Genomic DNA, 19,475 nt, shown 5'->3' with positions numbered 1-19,475 from the left:
AGTGATGTCTCAATGAAGTTAAAGTTGCCTGCCAGTTGGACAATGCATGATGTTTTCCATGTTTCTTGGCTAAAAAATGCCTGTGCATCATTTAGAACATCCCCAAAGCCTTAGGGAATTTACTGGGATTTATCTGGTATTTTTTCCATATTTATTAGTATTTATTTATCATTATTTGCATTATTGGGCATTTATAAATATTAACTTTATTAAATGACCAACCTCCAGTTAGTATAAATAGGCTTGCCTAGAGCCTCTTTTCTCATTCAGTCTTCATTGTGCTAAGAGCTCTCCTCCTCAGCCCTAGGAGCATTCTTGCCTTCAGCCCAAGACTAATCCAGCCCTAGAGCCCATAAGCTTGCTTCTCCAGCCCCTTGAGAAACCCTAGCTTCAGTCAGCCCTAGGCGCCTGCTATCAGCCTCCAATCAGCCTGTTTTCAGCACCAAAGCAGCCCTGATTCAGTCCTCTACAGTCTCCAAATCAGCAGTACATGCATGCGTTTCTGTCCAGCAGCCTCAGGACCTCAGCGTTTCTGTCCAGCAGCTTCAGAACACCTGCGTTTTGCAGTTCAGCAGCCCTACAGGTCTGCGTTTCAGTTCCTCAGCACCCCTACACTTCAGCGTTTCTGTCCACAGCAGTTTCCAGCCCTGAAGATTCAGTCTACAGCAGTTTCCAGCCCTGAATCTGTTGTTTGCATCAGTGTCCAGCCTTCTATGCATCATCCACACATTCAACAGTCATCCGGTGAAGGTAACACATCATTCATATGTGTTTTCAGCATTCTAACAGTGTGTAGAACAGTCCACCTTCTTCTTCTTTGAGCCTCAGGTGTGCAGCCCTTCCTCATGCCCTTGGGAAGAGTGCATAGGCTCGAGATCAAGTCATTGAGGTGTTTCTACAGCAGTGTACAAATCAGCCGCTCTCCGATCCTCCGAGATCTTGCGTTTGGCTTATCTACAGTCCACAGTCATTCTCTCTAAAGTAATAAAGCAAATACTATCTCGTTATTGGGATAGGGGGCCCTTCAGTGGGTAATTCGGGACCCAATCTGGTGTACAGTTCTCATCTATCTCTCTCTCATCTCTTTAAAGTTTGAAGTAATGAAATGGATTGCTAAACTCACGAAACTCAGGATACAGAAGACGGTGTGAGCATTTGTGTGACAGGATCAACCAATACAAAGACTTCCGCTGCATATCACAGACCAAAAGTGACACAATAGTGTCCATGTAATCTCATCATGGTACAAAAGAAAACAAAGACGAGAGCTATGAGCTGAAAATGTCAAATCCCAGCGAAATGATACAAAGTGGGACCATCATCATACAACCTATGGAGCTAACTCCCCGGTAGGGGGAGGGGGCCGTCAAGGATATCAAGCATGGGGTTAGCCTGTAGAAGGCTCTGCAGATCCGCCGGGCGTGGGAAGGTGGCTTTGTGCCTCTCCAAGATCTCCTCAAGTTGGGGATGATGTCTGTGTTGCTGGCGAGGTCCAGGGAGTCTGGGGCATCGGGCTCACTGTAGTGCAGTGCCCCAGTCTAGTGTCATGCCAAAGTGAGGTTTGGCGGGGGGTCACTCAAGAATGTGTGGCTCGATGAGGCTGTGTATGTCATCCATAGCTGGTGGGGCATCCTCTCATAGTCGAAAGAAGTGGGTGATGGTCGCCTGGGGCCAGGGTGGGTGTCTCCCATGGGGTCTCGACTCCCTAATCAGTGCGTCTCTGTGGCGGTGAAGCTCTAGTAGGAAGAGGCCCAGGCACCACTGATCTGGGTAATCCATGATCCTTGATAAGGGTCCAAACCCCTCTCTGAAGAGACAGTGGAACCTCCCTCAAATCTCATAATATATGGTGCATCTGCATATGAAGTGCTCCTCTGACTGGACCTCCTGTTGGCACATAGTGCATATCCTCTCCTCACAAGGTATCTTCATGGCTCTATCCTCAAGTGGTGCGATGACACCTGCCAACTGGCCCACTGCAATCCTCATGGCATGTGACATGTATATGTCAAGATATCTGGCCCTCAGTATGAAACCACTGTAAGCCTCATGAAAGTATCCATGACACATGTAGTACTGCCGTTTGTGTGAGAGTGGCTCATGTGTTGTGATCTAGGTATCCTGTATGTATATGCCATAGTCCCAATAAATCATATCTGATCACCCGGTTCCTGTCATCCCGAGAGAGCCCGATGAATGGGGAGTCCAAGTCATATTGGAGTGGGGGGAGGCGATCCATCCTGAGTCCCTGCCTCATGAACCAGGTGCAAGGAGGACTGTAGGGCGAGCCGGGAGTCTCCAGGGGGGCATGGCACTGATCCTGTGAATGTATGTGACTGTCTGGAAGAGTGCCTCTACTACCATGGGTGCTGCAGCGAACTCTGCCAGGATAATATCATGTGGGACTGAAGGTTTGCTGCGTATCATACGGAGAGCATCATGACCTGAGGCGGCAGGCCTCTTCTATCCTCGGCCATTTAGCCGAGGCCGCGGTAAGATCAGGTGCCCAGAAGGGTGCTCCATACATAAATGCCAAAGTGACCAAGGTGTCAAATAGCCACATCTTGGTCCTCGGCTCCTGGAAGTGGGCCTGGAAGCACTGTCTCTCCATGAGAGCAAGAGAAACATACCCTCGTATCAGTCTAGCCTCTGTAGCATGGCTCATCGAGAAGACCGGTCCTGTAAAAGTGACTCCCAAGTACACATATGAGTATGCAATCTCCACTGGGCTGCCCATCTAGGTGAAACTCAGTCGGATGTGAAAAGAGGGGATGTGTTGAAGACCATAACCTTGGTTTTCCCAAGGTTTACTGTGAGATCCCGCTGTACACAGTCCTGTAACGTGTCAAGATGCCTCTGGAGAATCTGCGATACACACAATGTCATCACTGATCAGCATAAAAAAGTAGTATGGAAACAAGGATACCTGCTAGTGATACGCTCCTCCCCTCCTCTATCAATGAAGGCCGAAATCTCGTCGATGCAGAGGCCAAAGAAAGTGGGAGACAGTGGGCAGCCTTGCCTCACGCCAATGGTACTGGAGATCTCCTCTGATAATCCTCCTGGGCATCTCACCCACCCTATGACCGACTCATATAATGCCATGATGATCCGGCAAATTATGTCTGATGGTACCCCCAAATCTTGGAGTCTCTGCAGTATTTTGGCTCGAGGCACTGTATCAAATGCTTTGCGGAAATCCACAAAGCAACAGTAAACCCGTCGGTGTCATGCTCTGGCCTTCTCTATGATGAGAGAGAGAGAGAGAGAGAGAGAGAGAAATGAAATGATATATTAACGTCTCTAAGAGGCCATAGTGACCTATGAGACCAAAACTGAGAGTACATCTGAAGTTGGTGTCTCATCAAAGAGAACAAGACTAAAAAGTACAATAAACTGATTGTCCTACAGTTATAAGAACAGAACTGCAAGACTTCGAGATGATACTGAGTAGAAAATACTGGAAAATGTATATAAAGTAGATCCATGTATGCTGATGAGTTGAAGTGTTACCCTCTCCTTAGATCAAGTATCTCCGCCATGGGGCTGTCTAGAATGGAGAGGTCGTAGAAGCGAGGTAGGCGCCTCTGATGCCGAGCAATAATGGCTTTGATCTGGCAATGGTGAGGATGCCGTGGTCGGGATCCTGGTGGGCGTGGCCGACGAGCACGACATAAGATAACTGCTCTATCAGTGGTGACTCCCTGGGAGCGTGGTCGGTGCCCTGATGGCCCAATGGAGGAGGTATCAGGAGGTGTGTGGGCTGGGTTGCTGGTGCTGGTGCCGAAGAAATCTGCGAGGGTCCTCTGTCTAGGTACATCATGGCTTGGCCTCCTGTCTGCCAAGAGGGTCTCTCTGTGTCCCCTGAGCTCAAGTAGAAACAATCCGAGGCATCTCTGATCCTCAAACTCCATGACCCTGCGTAATGGCCCAAAACCCTCTCGGAAGAGGCAGTGATATCTCCCTCGGATCTCATAATAGACTGTACATCGGCAAATGTAGTGTTCCTCTGTCTCTACCTCCTGGTAGCATAGCTGACAAATGCGGTCATCCACGATCTGATGCACATATCGCTGTGTCTCAATCCGCAGCTGGTGTGATGAGTTCCGGATTTGTCCAATGGCACAACGTATCCGATGTGATAGGTGTACATCCATGAACGCCGGGTGGGTGATAAAATCATCCGGTGAGAGGTGTAGAAAATTGCTCTTGTAATGAGTCATTTTCGTGCCCAAGGACTCAAGGGGGCTAGTCCATGTCCTCTCTGTGTCCACTCTGATGATATCCATCCTGATCACGTGGTTTTTCTCTGAGCGGGTGAGATCCAAAAATGGACAATCCAGACTGTACTGAAAGGGTGGTAGTGCCTCTATCCGCAAATCATGTAGGTCAAACCATGATCTCATCTGAGCGTACCAGCAATGAGTATCTCCATACTTTGCCAACTGTATGGATGAGGTCAATGCCAAACGGGAGTACCTCTGCTGAGGGAGCTCCCATAGCCGCTGTAAAAAGGTAACTGCCTGGAATAGGGCCTCGGTTACTACTGGTGGGGCACCCAGCTCAGCCCGAACAATCTCATGTGGTACTGATGATTTGCTCCGAATCATACGGGCAATCATCATAATCAGTGGTTTCTCCATTTGCCTCCATCCCTCATCTGCCCCTCTTTGAGATCTGTGATGTATACTGGGCTCCCAAATTGGAGCTCCGTACAGGAGTGTCAGTTCTACAAGCGTATCAAATAGCCACAATTTGGTGCGTGGCTCTTGAAACTGTATGTGTGCACACTACCTCTCAAGTGTCCCCAAGGCTGCATGCCCTTGAGCTAATCTAGCTGCTGCGACTCCTTCAGGGAGAAACGCGGTCCTGTGAAAGTAACTCCCAAGTAGACATATGACCTGACGTACTCTACCGACTCCCCTCGGAAAGTGAAGTGAGGCTTTGATCTCCTCACCCATGCCTGTGTGGTGTTAAACACCATAACCTTGGTTTTCCCAAGGTTCACTGTGAGATCTCTATCCGCACAGAAAGCCTGTAATGATTCCAGGTGTCTCTGTAGTCCCTCTGGAGAGTCTGAGATTAGAACAATATCATCAGCATATAACATGATGGGTATCAACACCCCTGCCAGGCATGCCCTTGGGCCTCCCAATCTATCTACATAATCAGAGACTGCATCAATGTACAATCCAAAGAGGGTGGGCGATAGCGGGCATCCCTGCTTCACCCCTATTGTGCTGGTCACCCTATCAGATAGTCTGCTTGGAGCTCGGACTCTGCCTGTCACAGACTCATACAAAGCATATATCCCCCACTGCATATCCTCGGGTACCTCAATGTCATGCAATCTGTGCATAAGCTTGGCACGTGGTACGGTATCGAAGGCTTTGCGGAAGTCCACAAAGCAGCAATATATCCTTCTCTTCTGTGCCCTGCCCTCTTCAATAAGTGCCCGAAGTGTCAGTATGTGATCCAAGGTAGTAAATCCTCTCTTGAAGCCAGCCTGTCCATGTGCTCAATGAGCATGCCTTTTTGCCCATCGGCTGAGCTCCGACTCCAATATAGAGCCATATAATTTGGCCAAGTAATGACCAATCATGATCGTCCTGTAGTTGCCTGGTACCATGGGGTCCCCACTCTTAAAGAGTGGTACAATGATATGCTCTGTCTAGCTTGTCGGGAAACCCTCACAAATGGCACGATTAAACACATGTACGATGAGCGGAGCCAAAGTGTCTCGTGCATATGAGAAGTGCTCTCCAACTAGTCCATCATGATCCTGTGCCTTTCCATTCTGTAACTTGTCTATCGCATCTAGCACCATCCGCATAGTAAAAAAGGTGCTGCTAGCCGGTCTAGCTCCCAGTGGAGGTGGGGTGGGGGGCTGTCCTGGTGCATCATATAGCTCTCTAGCATAAGTATGCCATGCCTCAGGTGCAGTAATCGGAGTACCAGGCTATCTCTCCTGAAACATCTTCCATGCCCTCTAGGTAGATGTGTGGCTGGCCCATCTCTCGGGGATCTACCTACTAGTGTGAAACTCAGGTATGCATGATCGGCTGCTATGCCAATGGGCCTAGTGGAAATCGTGAAACCCCGTACATTAGGTATCAATGAAGGAGATCCCATTAAGTAGTCCACTGTGCTCGCTCCCCCTTTAGAGTTCCAGTGTGTGAGAGCATCTGATCCTTGCCATCTCAATAAGCCATTGTGTATGACCAACCCATGTGCACTCCCGAGTGTGAGAAAATGCCTGCCATAATCTGTAATCTCCCCCTCATCCTGTGCTGATCTCTGCAACCCTACATCCTCTGCCGTGATCTCCCGGTACATAGCCTCTTGAGACCAAAACTGAGAGTACATCTGAAGTAAGACTCCGACCTGATACTGAGTAGAAAATACTGGAAAATGTATATCAAGTAGATCCATGTATGCAGATCAGTTGAAGTGTTGCCCTCTCCTTAGATCAAGTATCTCCACCATCGGGCTGTCTAGAATGGAGAGGTCGTACAAGCGAGGTAGGCGCCTCCGATGCCGAGCAATAATGGCTTTGATTTGGCGATGGTGAGGATGCCGTGGTCGGGATCCTGGTGGGCGTGGCCGACGAGCACGACATAAGATGACTGCTCTATCAGTGGTGAATCCTTGGGAGCGTGGTCGGTGCCCTAATGGCCCAATGGAGGAGGTATCAGGAGGTGTGTGGGCTGGGTTGCTGGTGTTGGTGCCGAAGAAATCTGTCAGGATCCTCTATCTAGGTACATCATGGCTCGGTCTCCTGTCTGCCAAGAGGGTCTCTTTGTGTCTCCTGAGCTCAAGTAGGAACAATCCCAGGCATCTCTGATCCTCAAACTCCATGACCCTGCGTAACGGCCCAAAACCCTCTCGGAAGAGGCAGTGATATCTCCCTCGGATCTCATAATAGACTGTACATCGGCAAATGTAGTGCTCCTCTGTGTCTGCCTCCTGGTAGCATAACTGACAAATGTGGTCATCCTAGATTTGATGCACATATCGCCCTGTCTCAATCCGCAACTGGTGTGATGAGGTCCGGATCTGTCCAATGGCACAACGTATCCAATGTGATAGGTGTACATCCATGTACACCGGGCGGGTGAAAAAATCATCTGGTGAGAGGTGTAGAAAATGGCTCTTGTAATGAGCCATTTTCGTGCCTAAGGGCTCAAGGGGGCTAGTCCATGTCCTCTCTGTGTCCACTCTGATGATATCCATCCGGATCACGCGGTTTTGCTCTAAGTGGGGTTTTGCTCTAAGTGGGTGAGATCCAAAAATGGACAATCTAGACTGTACTGAAAGGGTGGTAGTGCCTCTATCAACAAACCATGTAAGTCAAACCATGATCTCATTTGAGCGTACCATTAATGAGTATCTCCATCCTCTGCCAACTGTATGGATGAGGTCAATGCCAATCGGGAGTACCTCTGCTGAGGGAGCTCCCATAGCCGTTGTAAAAAGGTAACTGCCTAGAATAGGGCCTCGGTCACTATTGGTGCGGCACCTAGCTCAGCCCGGACAGTCTCATGTGGTACTGATGATTTGCTGCGAATCATGCGGGCAAGCATCATAATCAGTGGTCTCTCCATTTGCCTCCATCCCTCATCCGTCCCTCTCTGAGATCTGTGATGTATGTTGGGCTCCCAAATTGGAGCTCCGTACAGGAGGGTCAGTGTGACAAGCGTATCAAATAGCCACAATTTGGTGCGTGGCTCGTGAAACTGTATGTGTGCACACTGCCTCTCAAGTGCCCCCAAGGCTGCATGCCCTCGAGCTAATCTAGCTGCTGCTGCCTCCTTCAAGGAGAAACGCGGTCCTGTGAAAGTGACTCCCAAGTAGACATATGACCCGACGTACTCAACCGGCTCCCCTCGAAAAGTGAACTAAGGCTCTGATCTCGTCAGCCATGCCTATGTGGTGTTAAACACCATAATCTTGGTTTTCCCAAGGTTCACTGTCAGATCTATATGCGCACAGAAAGGCTGTAATGCATCGAGGTGTCTCTGTAATCCCTCCGGAGAGTTTGAGATTAGAACAATATCATCAGCATATAACATGATGGGTATCAACACCCCTGCCAGGCATGCCCTTGGGCCTCCCAATCTGTGTGCATAATCAGAGACTGCATCAATGTACAGTCCAAAGAGAGTGGGCTATAGCGGGCATCCCTGCTTCACCCCTATCCTGTTGGTCACCATATTGGATAGTCCGCCTGGAGCTCGGAGTGTGCTTGTCACAGACTCATACAAAGTGTATATCCCCCACTGCATATCCTTGGGTACCTCAATGTCATGCAATCTGTGCATAAGCCTAGCACGTGGTACGGTATCGAAGGCTTTGCGAAAGTCCACAAAGCAGGCAGTAGTATATCCTTCTCTTCTATGCCCTGCCCTCTTCAATAAGTGCCCGAAGTGTCAGTATGTGATCTAAGGTAGTAAATCCTTTCTTGAAGCCGGCCTGTCCATGTGCTCGATGACCATGCCTCTCTGCCCAGCGGCTCAGCTCCGACTCCAATATAGAGCCATCATGATCGTCCTGAAGTTGCCTGGTACCATGGGGTCCCCACTCTTAAAGAGTGGTACAATGATATGCTCTGTCCAGCTTGCCGGGAAACCCTCAACAAATGGCCCGATTAAACACATGTACGATGAGCGGAGCCAAAGTGTCGCGTGCATATGAGAAGTGCTCTACAACTATCTCATCATGATCCTGTGCCTTTCCATTCTGTAACCTGTCTATCGCATCTAGCACCATCCGCATAGTAAAAAAGGTGGTGCTAGCCGGTCTAGCTCCCAGTGGAGGGGGGGTGGGGGGCTGTCCTGGTGCATCATATAGCTCTCTAGCGTAAGTATGCCATGCCTCAGGTGCAGTAATCGGAGTACCAGGCTGTCTCTCCTGAAACATCTTCCATGCCCTCTTGCTGTCCTTCCCTAGGAAGAGTTGGTAGATCTCCTCCTCTAGCTTAGGTAGATAGGCTCGTTTCTTCCTCCGCACAAGGCGCCGAAAGATCATCCTGGCCTGTCTATGCGTGTGAGTCCCAATGGCAATCTCACGCTGTAGCTGTGCTTGTGTCTCACGACAGTCATCATCATACCAACTGCTCTGTGGGGCAATGGTGTGGGGATGGGTGGAAGGGATCATAGTGCAGGGAAACACATATGAGGCGGATGCATGTAGTACACTTGCCAATCCTCTCGTGATCTCGTCCAGAGGGCTATGCGGGTCTAAAGCAAACAAGCCATTAGATACTGCATCTCGGTAAACCCCAAACCCCAACTGTCTCACTTGTAAACTGATATCTTGGGTATCTAGGTAGATGAGTGGCTGGCCCATCTCTCGGGGATCTACTTACTAGTGTGAAACTCAGGTATGCATGATCGGCTGCTATGCCAATGGGCCGACAGGAAATCGTGAAACCCCGCACATTAGGTATCAATGAAGGAGCTCCCATCAAGTAGTCCACTGTGCTCGCTCCCCCTTTAGAGGTCCAGTGTGTGAGAGCATCTGACCAACCCATGTGCACTCCCTAGTGTGAGAAAATGCCTGCCATAATCTGTAATCTCCCCCTCATCCTGTGCTGATCTCTGCAACCCTACATCCTCTGCCGTGATCTCCCGGTACATAGCCTCTTGAGTATCATACAACTCTGTCTGCTCTGTGCCTGTACGTGCATTAAAGTCTCCCAATAATAATATGTCTCCCATGCTGGCAAACCTCATGATATCATCATATAGTGGTATATAGGGCGACTCTCCTGATGGTGCAAAATTTCAAAAGTACATTTTCCCTCTCAAAACCTAACCCAAACCATATTATATCAAAAAACTACTTTTTTCACCTCAGATTTCTATCCCTACACATTATTCTTCCCTCCAACATCATCCTCTTCACCCCAAACCTCAAATCTCCATAGCTCATTCTCTCTCTACATTGCAACTCTCTCTCTCTCTCTCTCTATTGTGCAACCTTCTCTCTCTCTCTCTCTCTCTCTCTCTCTCTCTCTCTATTGTGCACATGCACTTTTCTTTTTGATCCCACATGCACTTTTCTTTAACCGATACCCCGAAGTGGATTGTAACCAAAGATGTATTCTGATCTGTCCTATAGGTCAGCTTTGGCCTCGACAGGACGTTAATATATCTTTCTTTCTTTCTTTCTTTCTCTCTCTCTCTCTCTCTCTCTCGCCATGTCAAAACCCTGGATCTCAGTCCTCGACTGATCCGGGAGAGAGAGAGAGAGAGAGAGAGAGAGAGAGAGAGAGAGTTTTTAAGCCGTACTGATTTTTAATCAATTTCCAGAAGCTTAAGCAAACACTTCTATCATGCAGTTTGATTTTCTAGGGAAAGACTCGATCAGATATTTCAACACCGTTGAAGTGATCGAACCAGTATATAAAGCTATTGGAGATTTCAAAAAGGGTGGGCATGCATGAGCTGATAATTGCAGTATTGTACAGTTCATAAACCTATGGTTTCCTTCTCCTCAATCATGAGATGTTCTTGCAGATAAGACGGAGGGTCAGGATCTGTTTGACAGGTTAGATACCAACAAGCTCAATGCACATCTGAAGAACATCATGCCACAACTAACTGCGAAAGTCTTTCGTACCTACAATGCGTCCATTACATTGGATACTCTGGTGCAAGTCGTTTGCCAATACTGCCTTTTCAATATGCATTGAAGAGAAAGTCTTTGTGCTTCTTTGTGAAAAAATAGGGTGAAATTTATGGACCTTTTTTGGTTAATATTGAACACTTACATATTTAATTATTGGCAAGCAGCTTGTAGACACGGATGGCCACCTCATTCCGGAAAAAATTGCAGCTTATCAAAGGGCTAATAAGGAGGTATCTTTCTTCTCACTGCCTTTTTATTAGGAGGACGTTTTTGAGCTTGTTGTAGCTGCTAATGTTGCCTGTTGATTCTTTTGCCAAATGTATGTCCATTGTTCTTATTTTCAGAAACTCAAGTTGGTTTTAGGATGGTATTAGACGTTAATTCTTTGGAACTCTCATACAGGTTGCAATTTTGTGTAACCATCAAAGGTCTGTTTCAAAGTCCCATGGAGCTCAGATGGAAAAGTTGGAAGGCAAATTGGTAGAGCTGAGCGTATGTCCTCTCACTCTCTCTCTCTCTCTCTCTCCATACCACCAAGTCCGGCAGCCCTAAGTGGCCATTGGAAGACTGTCTGTATCCATCTATGGACTGGCAGGAGTTAGGCCATTTTGGGGGATGCCCTATGCAGCTCCCACCATAGTACTCACACATATTGTATCATTGTTGGTCTCATGGGCTGTTTCACAAACAGCCCTTGAGACCAACAGCAATAACCTCCTTCCCCCCCCGGCCACCCTCTGTCTCCTCTCTCACGGGACTGCTATATGTGGTTGTGGGTGGTAACTAACAGCAATAACCTCCTCCCACCAAGGGAAAAATTGCATAGTATTTCTCACAGTGCTTTATGAAGGTCTTTGCAAGTTTGCGTGAAGGTTTATGACTGGAATGCCAAGACTTCCTTGTGCTGGTTCTGTATATAAGTTTTTCCCATCAATGATTTCATGTTTTTCTACAATGGCATCAGGATCTACTGGATGAGCTGCAGATAGACCTGGAAAGGGCAAAGAAAGGAAAACCTCCTGCAAAGGACGTGGATGGGAATCTCAAAAAGAACCAAAACCCTGAAGTGTAAGTGGAGAAGTCTTGTTCTCAAGTCCTCTTGTGATTTGGGTCTCATTCCCTATTAATGTTCACATATATATGCAGGTTGGAGAAGAAGATCTCACAAACAAAGCAGAAGATGGAGAGAATGAAATTGGACATGACAATAAAGGAAGACCTTAAAACAGTTGCCCTGGGCACATCCAAAATCAACTACATGGACCCTCGCGTGTCAGTGGCATGGTGCAAACGCCATGAAGTTCCTATTGAGAAGGTTGATTCAATTTTATTGGGCAGGCTCATGTGTTAAGCCTGTAATGTTTCATTTAACAAATCAAGTTTCTGCTGAACATCTTTGCGTAGTCAACAGACATGCAACAATTGTGATTACTTCAATGCCAGCACTTTGTTCCTTGTGAAAAGTTCAAACATAATTTTCAACATAGGGCCACAAAATGATGTACTTTCCCTTTGGTGGAGAAGGCAGCGCCTATTCATCAAAGAGCACCTGCCCATGCCTACAAAATGATGTGGCTTCACAGAGAGTGCCTGCCCATGCCCACAACATGATTTGGCTTCACAAAGAGTGCCTGCACATGCCCACAAATGATGTGGCTTCCCTTTTGTGGATAGGCTCCATCTGGGCTTGTGATTCCTGCAAGGGCATCCTAGGTGGCATGCCTTGTCTGGGAGGCATTACCTAGGTGGACATTGTGAAAGTCATCATGTTGCAGCCAATGAGCACTGCGGAGAATTATTAGAGACCATAACTGTTGCCTTGGATAGTTGTGCACTCCTTGGACCTACAGCGTGCTGCTGGCCCAACTATATCTGCATGTGAAAGGCAGTTGCCAAGCCTCAGCGGCCAGCTTTCAGGCCATTCTTTGGCGGCGCCTATGGGTGGTCGCTCTTTGTGAAGCCACCCTCAATATGGCCGTACACATAAGACTAGGGACTTTGTCCTCGTCTGAGCAAACAATTATTTCAAACGGTGAAAAAACATGAGTGAAGCATGGTTCATCACCTCATGACTCACTATGTCCTGCTGAGAGTGTGAGCTTGAATCTCCTCTCCTGCAGACGGAACTTTGAAATGTTTCAAACAAAATTTTCAACACTTTTTCTTCAAGTTGGTTAGGTTTAGGGTTAAATTTAGGGCAAGCAATGAAGCATACTCGAGTTACTTAAGTGTACAGAGGGTGAAGCACTCAAACTTCCATGAGTTGCATTATTTGATAAGAAAGCAAGCACACACCCTTTGTACAAAGATAACGAGGGGTCCAACCTCATAGTGCCATGTGTCACACTTACTCCCAAGGTCACCACACCATATAAAAATACTAACACTAAATATGTCCCTAGCACTTATTTCAAGCCCCCTAACAACTTATCAACACATTTGTCACTACCTAAGTGCATAACTCCTACAAATCCCCCCTATAGTGATAATGCGATCATGTACAATACACCTATGGGGGGTACTCCGATGGGTTCTACTCCTGGGTTATGCACTCCTATGCCACATATCACTCCCCAAGCAAATCTGAAGTAATCATCTATAAATGTGACAAAGTAAAGATGTCCCCCCATGGATGGTGTCCTCATTGGACCACATACATCACTGTGTATAAGCTATTATTTCTGAACATCCCTTAGTGATCCATCTTTGGGAATGGTTTTCTATGTATTTTGCCCAAATTACATCCCTCACAGGAGTCTCCAAGTGAGGCATGTTTTCTACCATCTGATGCTTATGCAAAAACAACCACCAATGCGGTTCAACTTTTACCTTCTATGCATCCTATGCCATCGGTGGTATTTGATGCTAAGCAGGAGGGAGAGAGCGATGTTGCACAGAAAAGCCTCATCCGAGCTTATGGCTCTGCCAAGGGCCGACAGTTTGTAGTCCTGTTCGATATGGGCAGTTCTGAAGATGCCATCTCTCCCCAATTGGCTAACAAAATGAACTGCACATTAGTCCCATATCATTTGGATGTGGACGGGTTTACACCTGATCTTTGCACCCACATTTCCCAGAAGGCACAACAATTTGCCTTTGAAGTTCAAAAGGCCTTATTTCAACGAGATTTCATCGTCTCGCCTCTGTTGGGGTGTGACATGATCTTAGGAATTCAGTGGTTCCGTCAGTATAGCCTATTCCCGATTGGGGGCAGGACACTTTTACTATCTATAAAAGTTTTCCTGAGCATGTCATGATTCGTGGGGATAAAAGCATTCTTGGCATCCCATTGATTTTGCATCTCCAGGCCAGACGAGCTATCCACAAGGGAGCAGAAGTAGCACTACTTTATGTTCGTGCTCAAACAGCCTCTACCTCATTGGTAGCATCCATTTCATCTTCAGTCCCTTAGTTAGCAAACCTCTTGTCCAGACATCAGGACATTATGCTGCTTAGGGACGATCTCCCGCCCAGTCTCCCTCCCTCTCACCCTGAGGACCATCACATTGATTTGGACCCTGGATCAGATTCTCCTAGCACGTTTCCCTATCGTCTTTCCAAGACTTTAGAGGGCGAGTCAGAAAAGCAGTTATTTGAGCTTCTCCGAGTCGGATTCATTCGGCCTTCTTCCTCACCATTTGTTGCACCTATCCTATTTGTCCAAAAGAAGGACAAGTCTGCACGCCTTTGTGTAGATTACAGGGCATTAAACAAACTCACCATCAAGAATAAGTTTCCTATGCCAAGGATAGAGTACATTTTGGAGCGTTTAGACGGTGCTAAATTTTTCACTAAGATCGACCTTAAGAGTGGTTACCATCAGGTCCGCATTTTTTAAGCTGACATTCCCAAAACAGCTTTCCGGATAGAGCGTGGTCACTACGAGTTTGTAGTCATGCCTTTTGGACTTACAAATGCACCCGCAACCTTCAATAAGGTGATGTCTAGGATTTTCGCAGTCCACATTGGAAAGTGTGTTTTCATATTCCTTGATGATATACTAGTCTTCTCAGCCACTACGGAGCAGCATGAGAAAGATGTGGAGAAAGTCTTGCAACTTTTGCGAGATAATCAACTCTATATAAACGCCAAAAAGTCTGTCTTTGGTGTTAAAGAAGTTCAGTATTTGGGCTATATCATTGGTTCTGATGGGATTAGACTCGATCCATTTAAGGTTCAGGAAATCTTAGATTGGGACATTCCTAAGACCACCCAAGGAATCCGCTTATTCATAGGTCTTTGTCAGGCCTATAGTACCCATGTCCATCAGTTTTCCAACCTTGCAGCAGCACCTCTTACCGACTTGCTCAAGGGGGTGAAGACTCGCAAGCAAAAAGTGTCAGTTATTACAGGCAAGACGCTTGATGCATTCCGGACACTCCAGAAAGCCGTCTTAGAAGCGCCTGTATTAAAGTTAGCATCTTGGGATGAACCTTTCGAGGTCATTACCGATGCAAGCAATGTCGCCATAGATGCAGTTCTCCAACAGGACAATAGACCCATGGCATACTATAGTAGAAAGTTGGATGTCGCCGAAAAGAATTATTCGGTATATGACAAAGAGCTTTTGGGTGCGATCAGAACGCTCAAACATTGGAAGCCTTTTCTTTATGGACAGGTTTTCACAGTAAAAACAGACCACCAAGCACTTAAGTGGCTTCAAACTATGCCAAGTGCCCTGTGGAGTGATCGACAGGCCAGGTGGAGTCAACTCTTCCAACAGTTTGGAGGAATGATTGAATATATCCCTGGTAAGCATAACCCGCAGATGCTCTTAGTCGAAAGGCTAGGATCCAGGCAGTCCAAGAATCTACCATTCTCGAAATCACGGGGAAGGACTTAGATAGCATGAAAGACCAATATGTCGACTCCCCTGAGTTTGGTACTCAGTACAGTTTGGCCCTCAATTCTGAGCAAGGCCATTATTCAGTACAGAATGGTTGGTTGCTCTTCAAGAACCGCCTCTGTGTCATTCGGGAAAAGTGTTCTGCTCTTCTCCATGATGCCCATGACTCCCTAGTTGGAGGACATAGGGGTATCAACAGTACTCTCGAGAGATTAGAGCGGTCCTTTTATTGGCCAAAGATGAGGCGTGATGTCTATTCACATGTTCAAGCCTGTAAGATTTGTCAAAAAGTAAAGGTTCCACATACAAAGAAGGCTGGTTTACTTCAACCTTTGCCTATCCCTGAGACGGACCTTTCATCGACATATCTATGGACTTTGTAGGGCTTCTACTAGCATCCACCGGATCCCGTAACACTCAGTGTTTCACCATTGTGGATCGCTTTAGTAAATTCTGCATGCTCATTCCATGCAAACATACGGCCACAGCCGAGGACGTAGCCTGTCTGTTTCTCAAACATTGGTACGCAGTTTGTGGTTTGCCTAGCACCATTACATCAAATAGAGATTCCAAGTTTACCTTGCATTTCTGAAGGGCATTATTTGAAAACTTCGGAACTAAGTTGTAGTTGTCTAGTGCATTCCATCCACAGACAGATGACCAAACAGAAATTTATAACCAAGTGGCCTTTGATGTTCTCAAGTCATATTGTCATGACCAAGAGTCCAAATGGGAACATTATCTTCCATTGGTCCAAGCTATTTTGAACGACACTCATTCATCCAGTGTTGGACGGGCTCCATATGAAGTAGCCTTTGGTCGCCGTTTCTCTTCTCTCTTGACGAGATTGGTGTCTCCATCTTTAGAGGCTAATAAAACCACGGAAGCATTTTCTGAGATCATTGAGTCAGTCAAGGACCGCTTGACCAAAGCACAAGAAGCATATAGCAGACAGGTGAATAAATCTAGACGAGATGTCCACTTCAAGGAAGGGAATTGGGTCTATCTGCGTATCATGAAACCAAGATTGAAACAAGTGGGCAAACGTTGTCATGTTTCTTGGCTAAAACCATATGTTGGTCCAGAAGTGTTTGATGTTTCAGATGAACAACAGCCAGAGGTGGTAGACGAAGCAGAAGTCATTGAGCCCGAGCAGATCCTTCTTCATCATTGGAAGCATGGTTTGGGTCGATGGATACGTCAGTTCTATACAAAATTCTGAGATCGAGGTTCCCACGAAGCCGTATGACTAGATGAGGAGTTCTTTCAAGAGTACCCCCAGTTGTTGGCGGACTACTTGGAAGCCATGAACCTGTCGCCAAGCTAAGCAGGAGGGAATGTCACATGCACTCTGCACTGTAGTGCATGGTGACAAACTGGCTCATCATCAGTAGTGCAACATCTGTACATTATTAGAACCCAGTAGGATGATATTTGTCGTATGCCGTGACCCCATTGTATGTCCTCATTACAGGATAAGTCAAGCACGAGCTACGTAGGTCATTCTCAGTCATAGTAAGTCAGTCAGTCAGTCTAAGTCCCTTAACTCACTTAAAGAGACGCATTCATGCATATACAATCAGTAGAAACCTTAGGGCTTGCATCAAAAAGCATCCTACGTATTGCACATCATTCATGCATAGCATCTAGACCATTGCAGGAACCCCAGATAGCATCCAGTATTTATCTAGGAATTTTCTGGTATTTTTCCCAGCATTTTTAGCATTTTATACATCATTTAGATATTTTATTTGGACATGTGCAGTCGGCCAGCACTGTAGCCAGCCGACTAGCACATCATATAAATAGAGCCTTTGCATAATCATTCCATCATTCATTCATATTCAGCCAAGTAGCATTCAAGTGCTTAGCATCTTCAGCACAAGGAGCCAAGCAATTGCAGTTTTCAGCTTCCTCATCTCAGCGTTTTCCTCCTATAGTTGTAGGCACCTCAACGCATGAGCTTTCAGCCATCCTGCATTAGTAAAACCATGGTTGTCACGGTACGAAAATACAATACCGTACAATACGATACCGTACGGGAATTTTTGGTACGATATGAAATTTTCGGATATCGTACGATAAAATACGGTTTTTATTTTTTACACTTACAACCTATGGAGCTTCAAGCTTGAATGTGAGGGAAGGTTGGGAGGGGAGGAGTCTATAGTGCTTGAGGAACCAGAACATGGATATGTGTCTCTCCCAGTTGGATCTCCCAATTGTCTCCAAAAAAGAACCTGGATGGGTAATGCAATACCAAAGGTCTCCCAGTGTAGCGTTTATGACTAAGGGACCGTCCTTGCACAAATACGAGCAGTGCATCTAGGGTGATAGGTTTAGGGATTCCTCTCTAGATCAAAATGGCCATGTCCAAATCTTCTCCCTCGTACATAACTTGAGAATCTAGCTGTCTAGCCTACCTATACCAGGGATCTCCAAGTGATGTAGCAAGATTATCTCATCCTACCAATCAAGTGTACACTACCAGTCTACCTCGCTAGATTTTTTTAGGTCTCTCAACAACCCCATATGGAATACTGAGTGGACACAAAAGTTGCGAAGTATTGCGAGCATTTGGGATCTTCGTTAAGCAGGGTTTCTATATTTTTTTAAAGCATTTGGAATTTTTTTTTCAAGGGAAAAAAAATTTTTGGGAGAAAAAATAAAAATAAAAAAATAAATAAAAATCGTACCATACGATACCGTACAAACCGTACAGTACGAACCCATTCGTACCGGTACGAGAAACAAGTATGAGTAAAATGCAGCAATTCAGCATTCAGCCTTCAGTCCATCTTGCGTTTTCTGCATCCATACAGTTTTCAGCATTCATCCATTCATTGTTTTGCTCCAGCCACTTGGTGAAGGTAAAACGCAGCATCCTCATTCATTTACAGCATTCACATACAGTCTAGAACAGTCCCAAACAACCCCTCTCTCAGCCTTAGCTTTACATCCCTCCCTCATACCATTGGGAAGAGTGCATAGGCTCGAGATTGGACATCTTTGGTGCTTCTACAGCAGTGCACAGTTCAGCCCAACACTTGGTCTTCAGAGGTCTTGCGTTTGGCTTATCGTCAGTCACACCGTCAGTCTCTTTAATGATAATATAGCAAGTACTATCTCGGTAACGGGATAGGGGGCCCTTCAGTGGGTAATTCGGGACTCCATACGGTGTACAGTTCTCATCTCTCTCTCTCTCATCTCTCTATAAGTTTGAAGTATTAAAGTGGATTGCTAAACTGGCGAAACTCAGGATACAGAAGACGGTGTGAGCATTTGTGTGACAGGATCCTCCAATACGAAGACTTCCGCTGCATGTCACACATGAGGAGATAGGGATGATGACAGTCATCCAAGGTCAAAGATTTGGAAGCTTGTCATCAAGTTTAGCTGGAGGGGATGTCACGATGGACATGGCTGACCTTTGATTTGGTCTTTATCAGGTTATTTTAGGGCATTAGCAGGCTTTGGAATGCACAGAAGAGGGCTTAGGAGGCTGGACAGCAGTTAGCAACATTTATCAGAATTTTACGTGAAATTCGGGCATTTATTGCTATGAACAAAAGCTACTGGCTGATAGCAGGAATTCTGGCCGACTTGCATCCATAGAGCCTATATAAAAAATGCCAAGCTTTTGTATCATTTATCTGATTCCTAGCTTGGGGATTTGATCATAGGCTAGGACTTTTGAGTCAAGGCAACCTTTTTGGGTGTGCCCATGGCCACCAGCTTTTGTATATACATACATACTTTTGGTATTATTAATATACTGTAGATTTAGGTGAAAACTCTATGTTTTTCTTTCTCTTCTCTCCATTCCTTCTACATGGCTGCATCTATGTGTTCCCATGAAAGGTGTTTAGGGCTGAAAGAAGACTCAAAGCTTCCGCGCATGTAACATGACTAATAGGAAGATCTATTCTTGGCAAAAAAGTCTATTCTGGTCGTCGTCGTATGTATCATCTCTGATCTTTCTATGTTGACTTTCGAT

General features: G+C 46.3%; 1 protein-coding gene across 4 annotated transcripts in view; it reads left to right on the top strand.

The window, feature by feature from the left end:
* LOC147613790 (DNA topoisomerase 1 beta-like) overlaps positions 1 to 19,475 on the top strand; it is a 70,276-nt gene that overhangs the window by 49,812 nt on the left and 989 nt on the right. For all 4 annotated transcript variants that reach the window (XR_015263271.1, XM_086781779.1, XM_086781781.1 and 1 more), the window contains exons 10-15: positions 10,343 to 10,433; positions 10,521 to 10,654; positions 10,797 to 10,862; positions 11,035 to 11,124; positions 11,597 to 11,700; positions 11,779 to 11,947. Coding sequence is in view for 3 of the 4 variants with exons in the window: in XM_086781779.1 (XP_086637905.1) it covers positions 10,343 to 10,433; positions 10,521 to 10,654; positions 10,797 to 10,862; positions 11,035 to 11,124; positions 11,597 to 11,700; positions 11,779 to 11,947 (654 nt within the window). In the remaining variant the exon portion in view is untranslated. The remainder of the gene's footprint in view (positions 1 to 10,342; positions 10,434 to 10,520; positions 10,655 to 10,796; positions 10,863 to 11,034; positions 11,125 to 11,596; positions 11,701 to 11,778; positions 11,948 to 19,475) is intronic.

The sequence above is a fragment of the Cibotium barometz genome, chromosome 43, assembly GCF_041138505.1.
Source record: "Cibotium barometz isolate CiBa-2024 chromosome 43, ASM4113850v1, whole genome shotgun sequence".
Lineage (NCBI taxonomy): Eukaryota > Viridiplantae > Streptophyta > Polypodiopsida > Cyatheales > Cibotiaceae > Cibotium > Cibotium barometz.
This window is presented reverse-complemented; position numbering and strand designations above follow the sequence as displayed.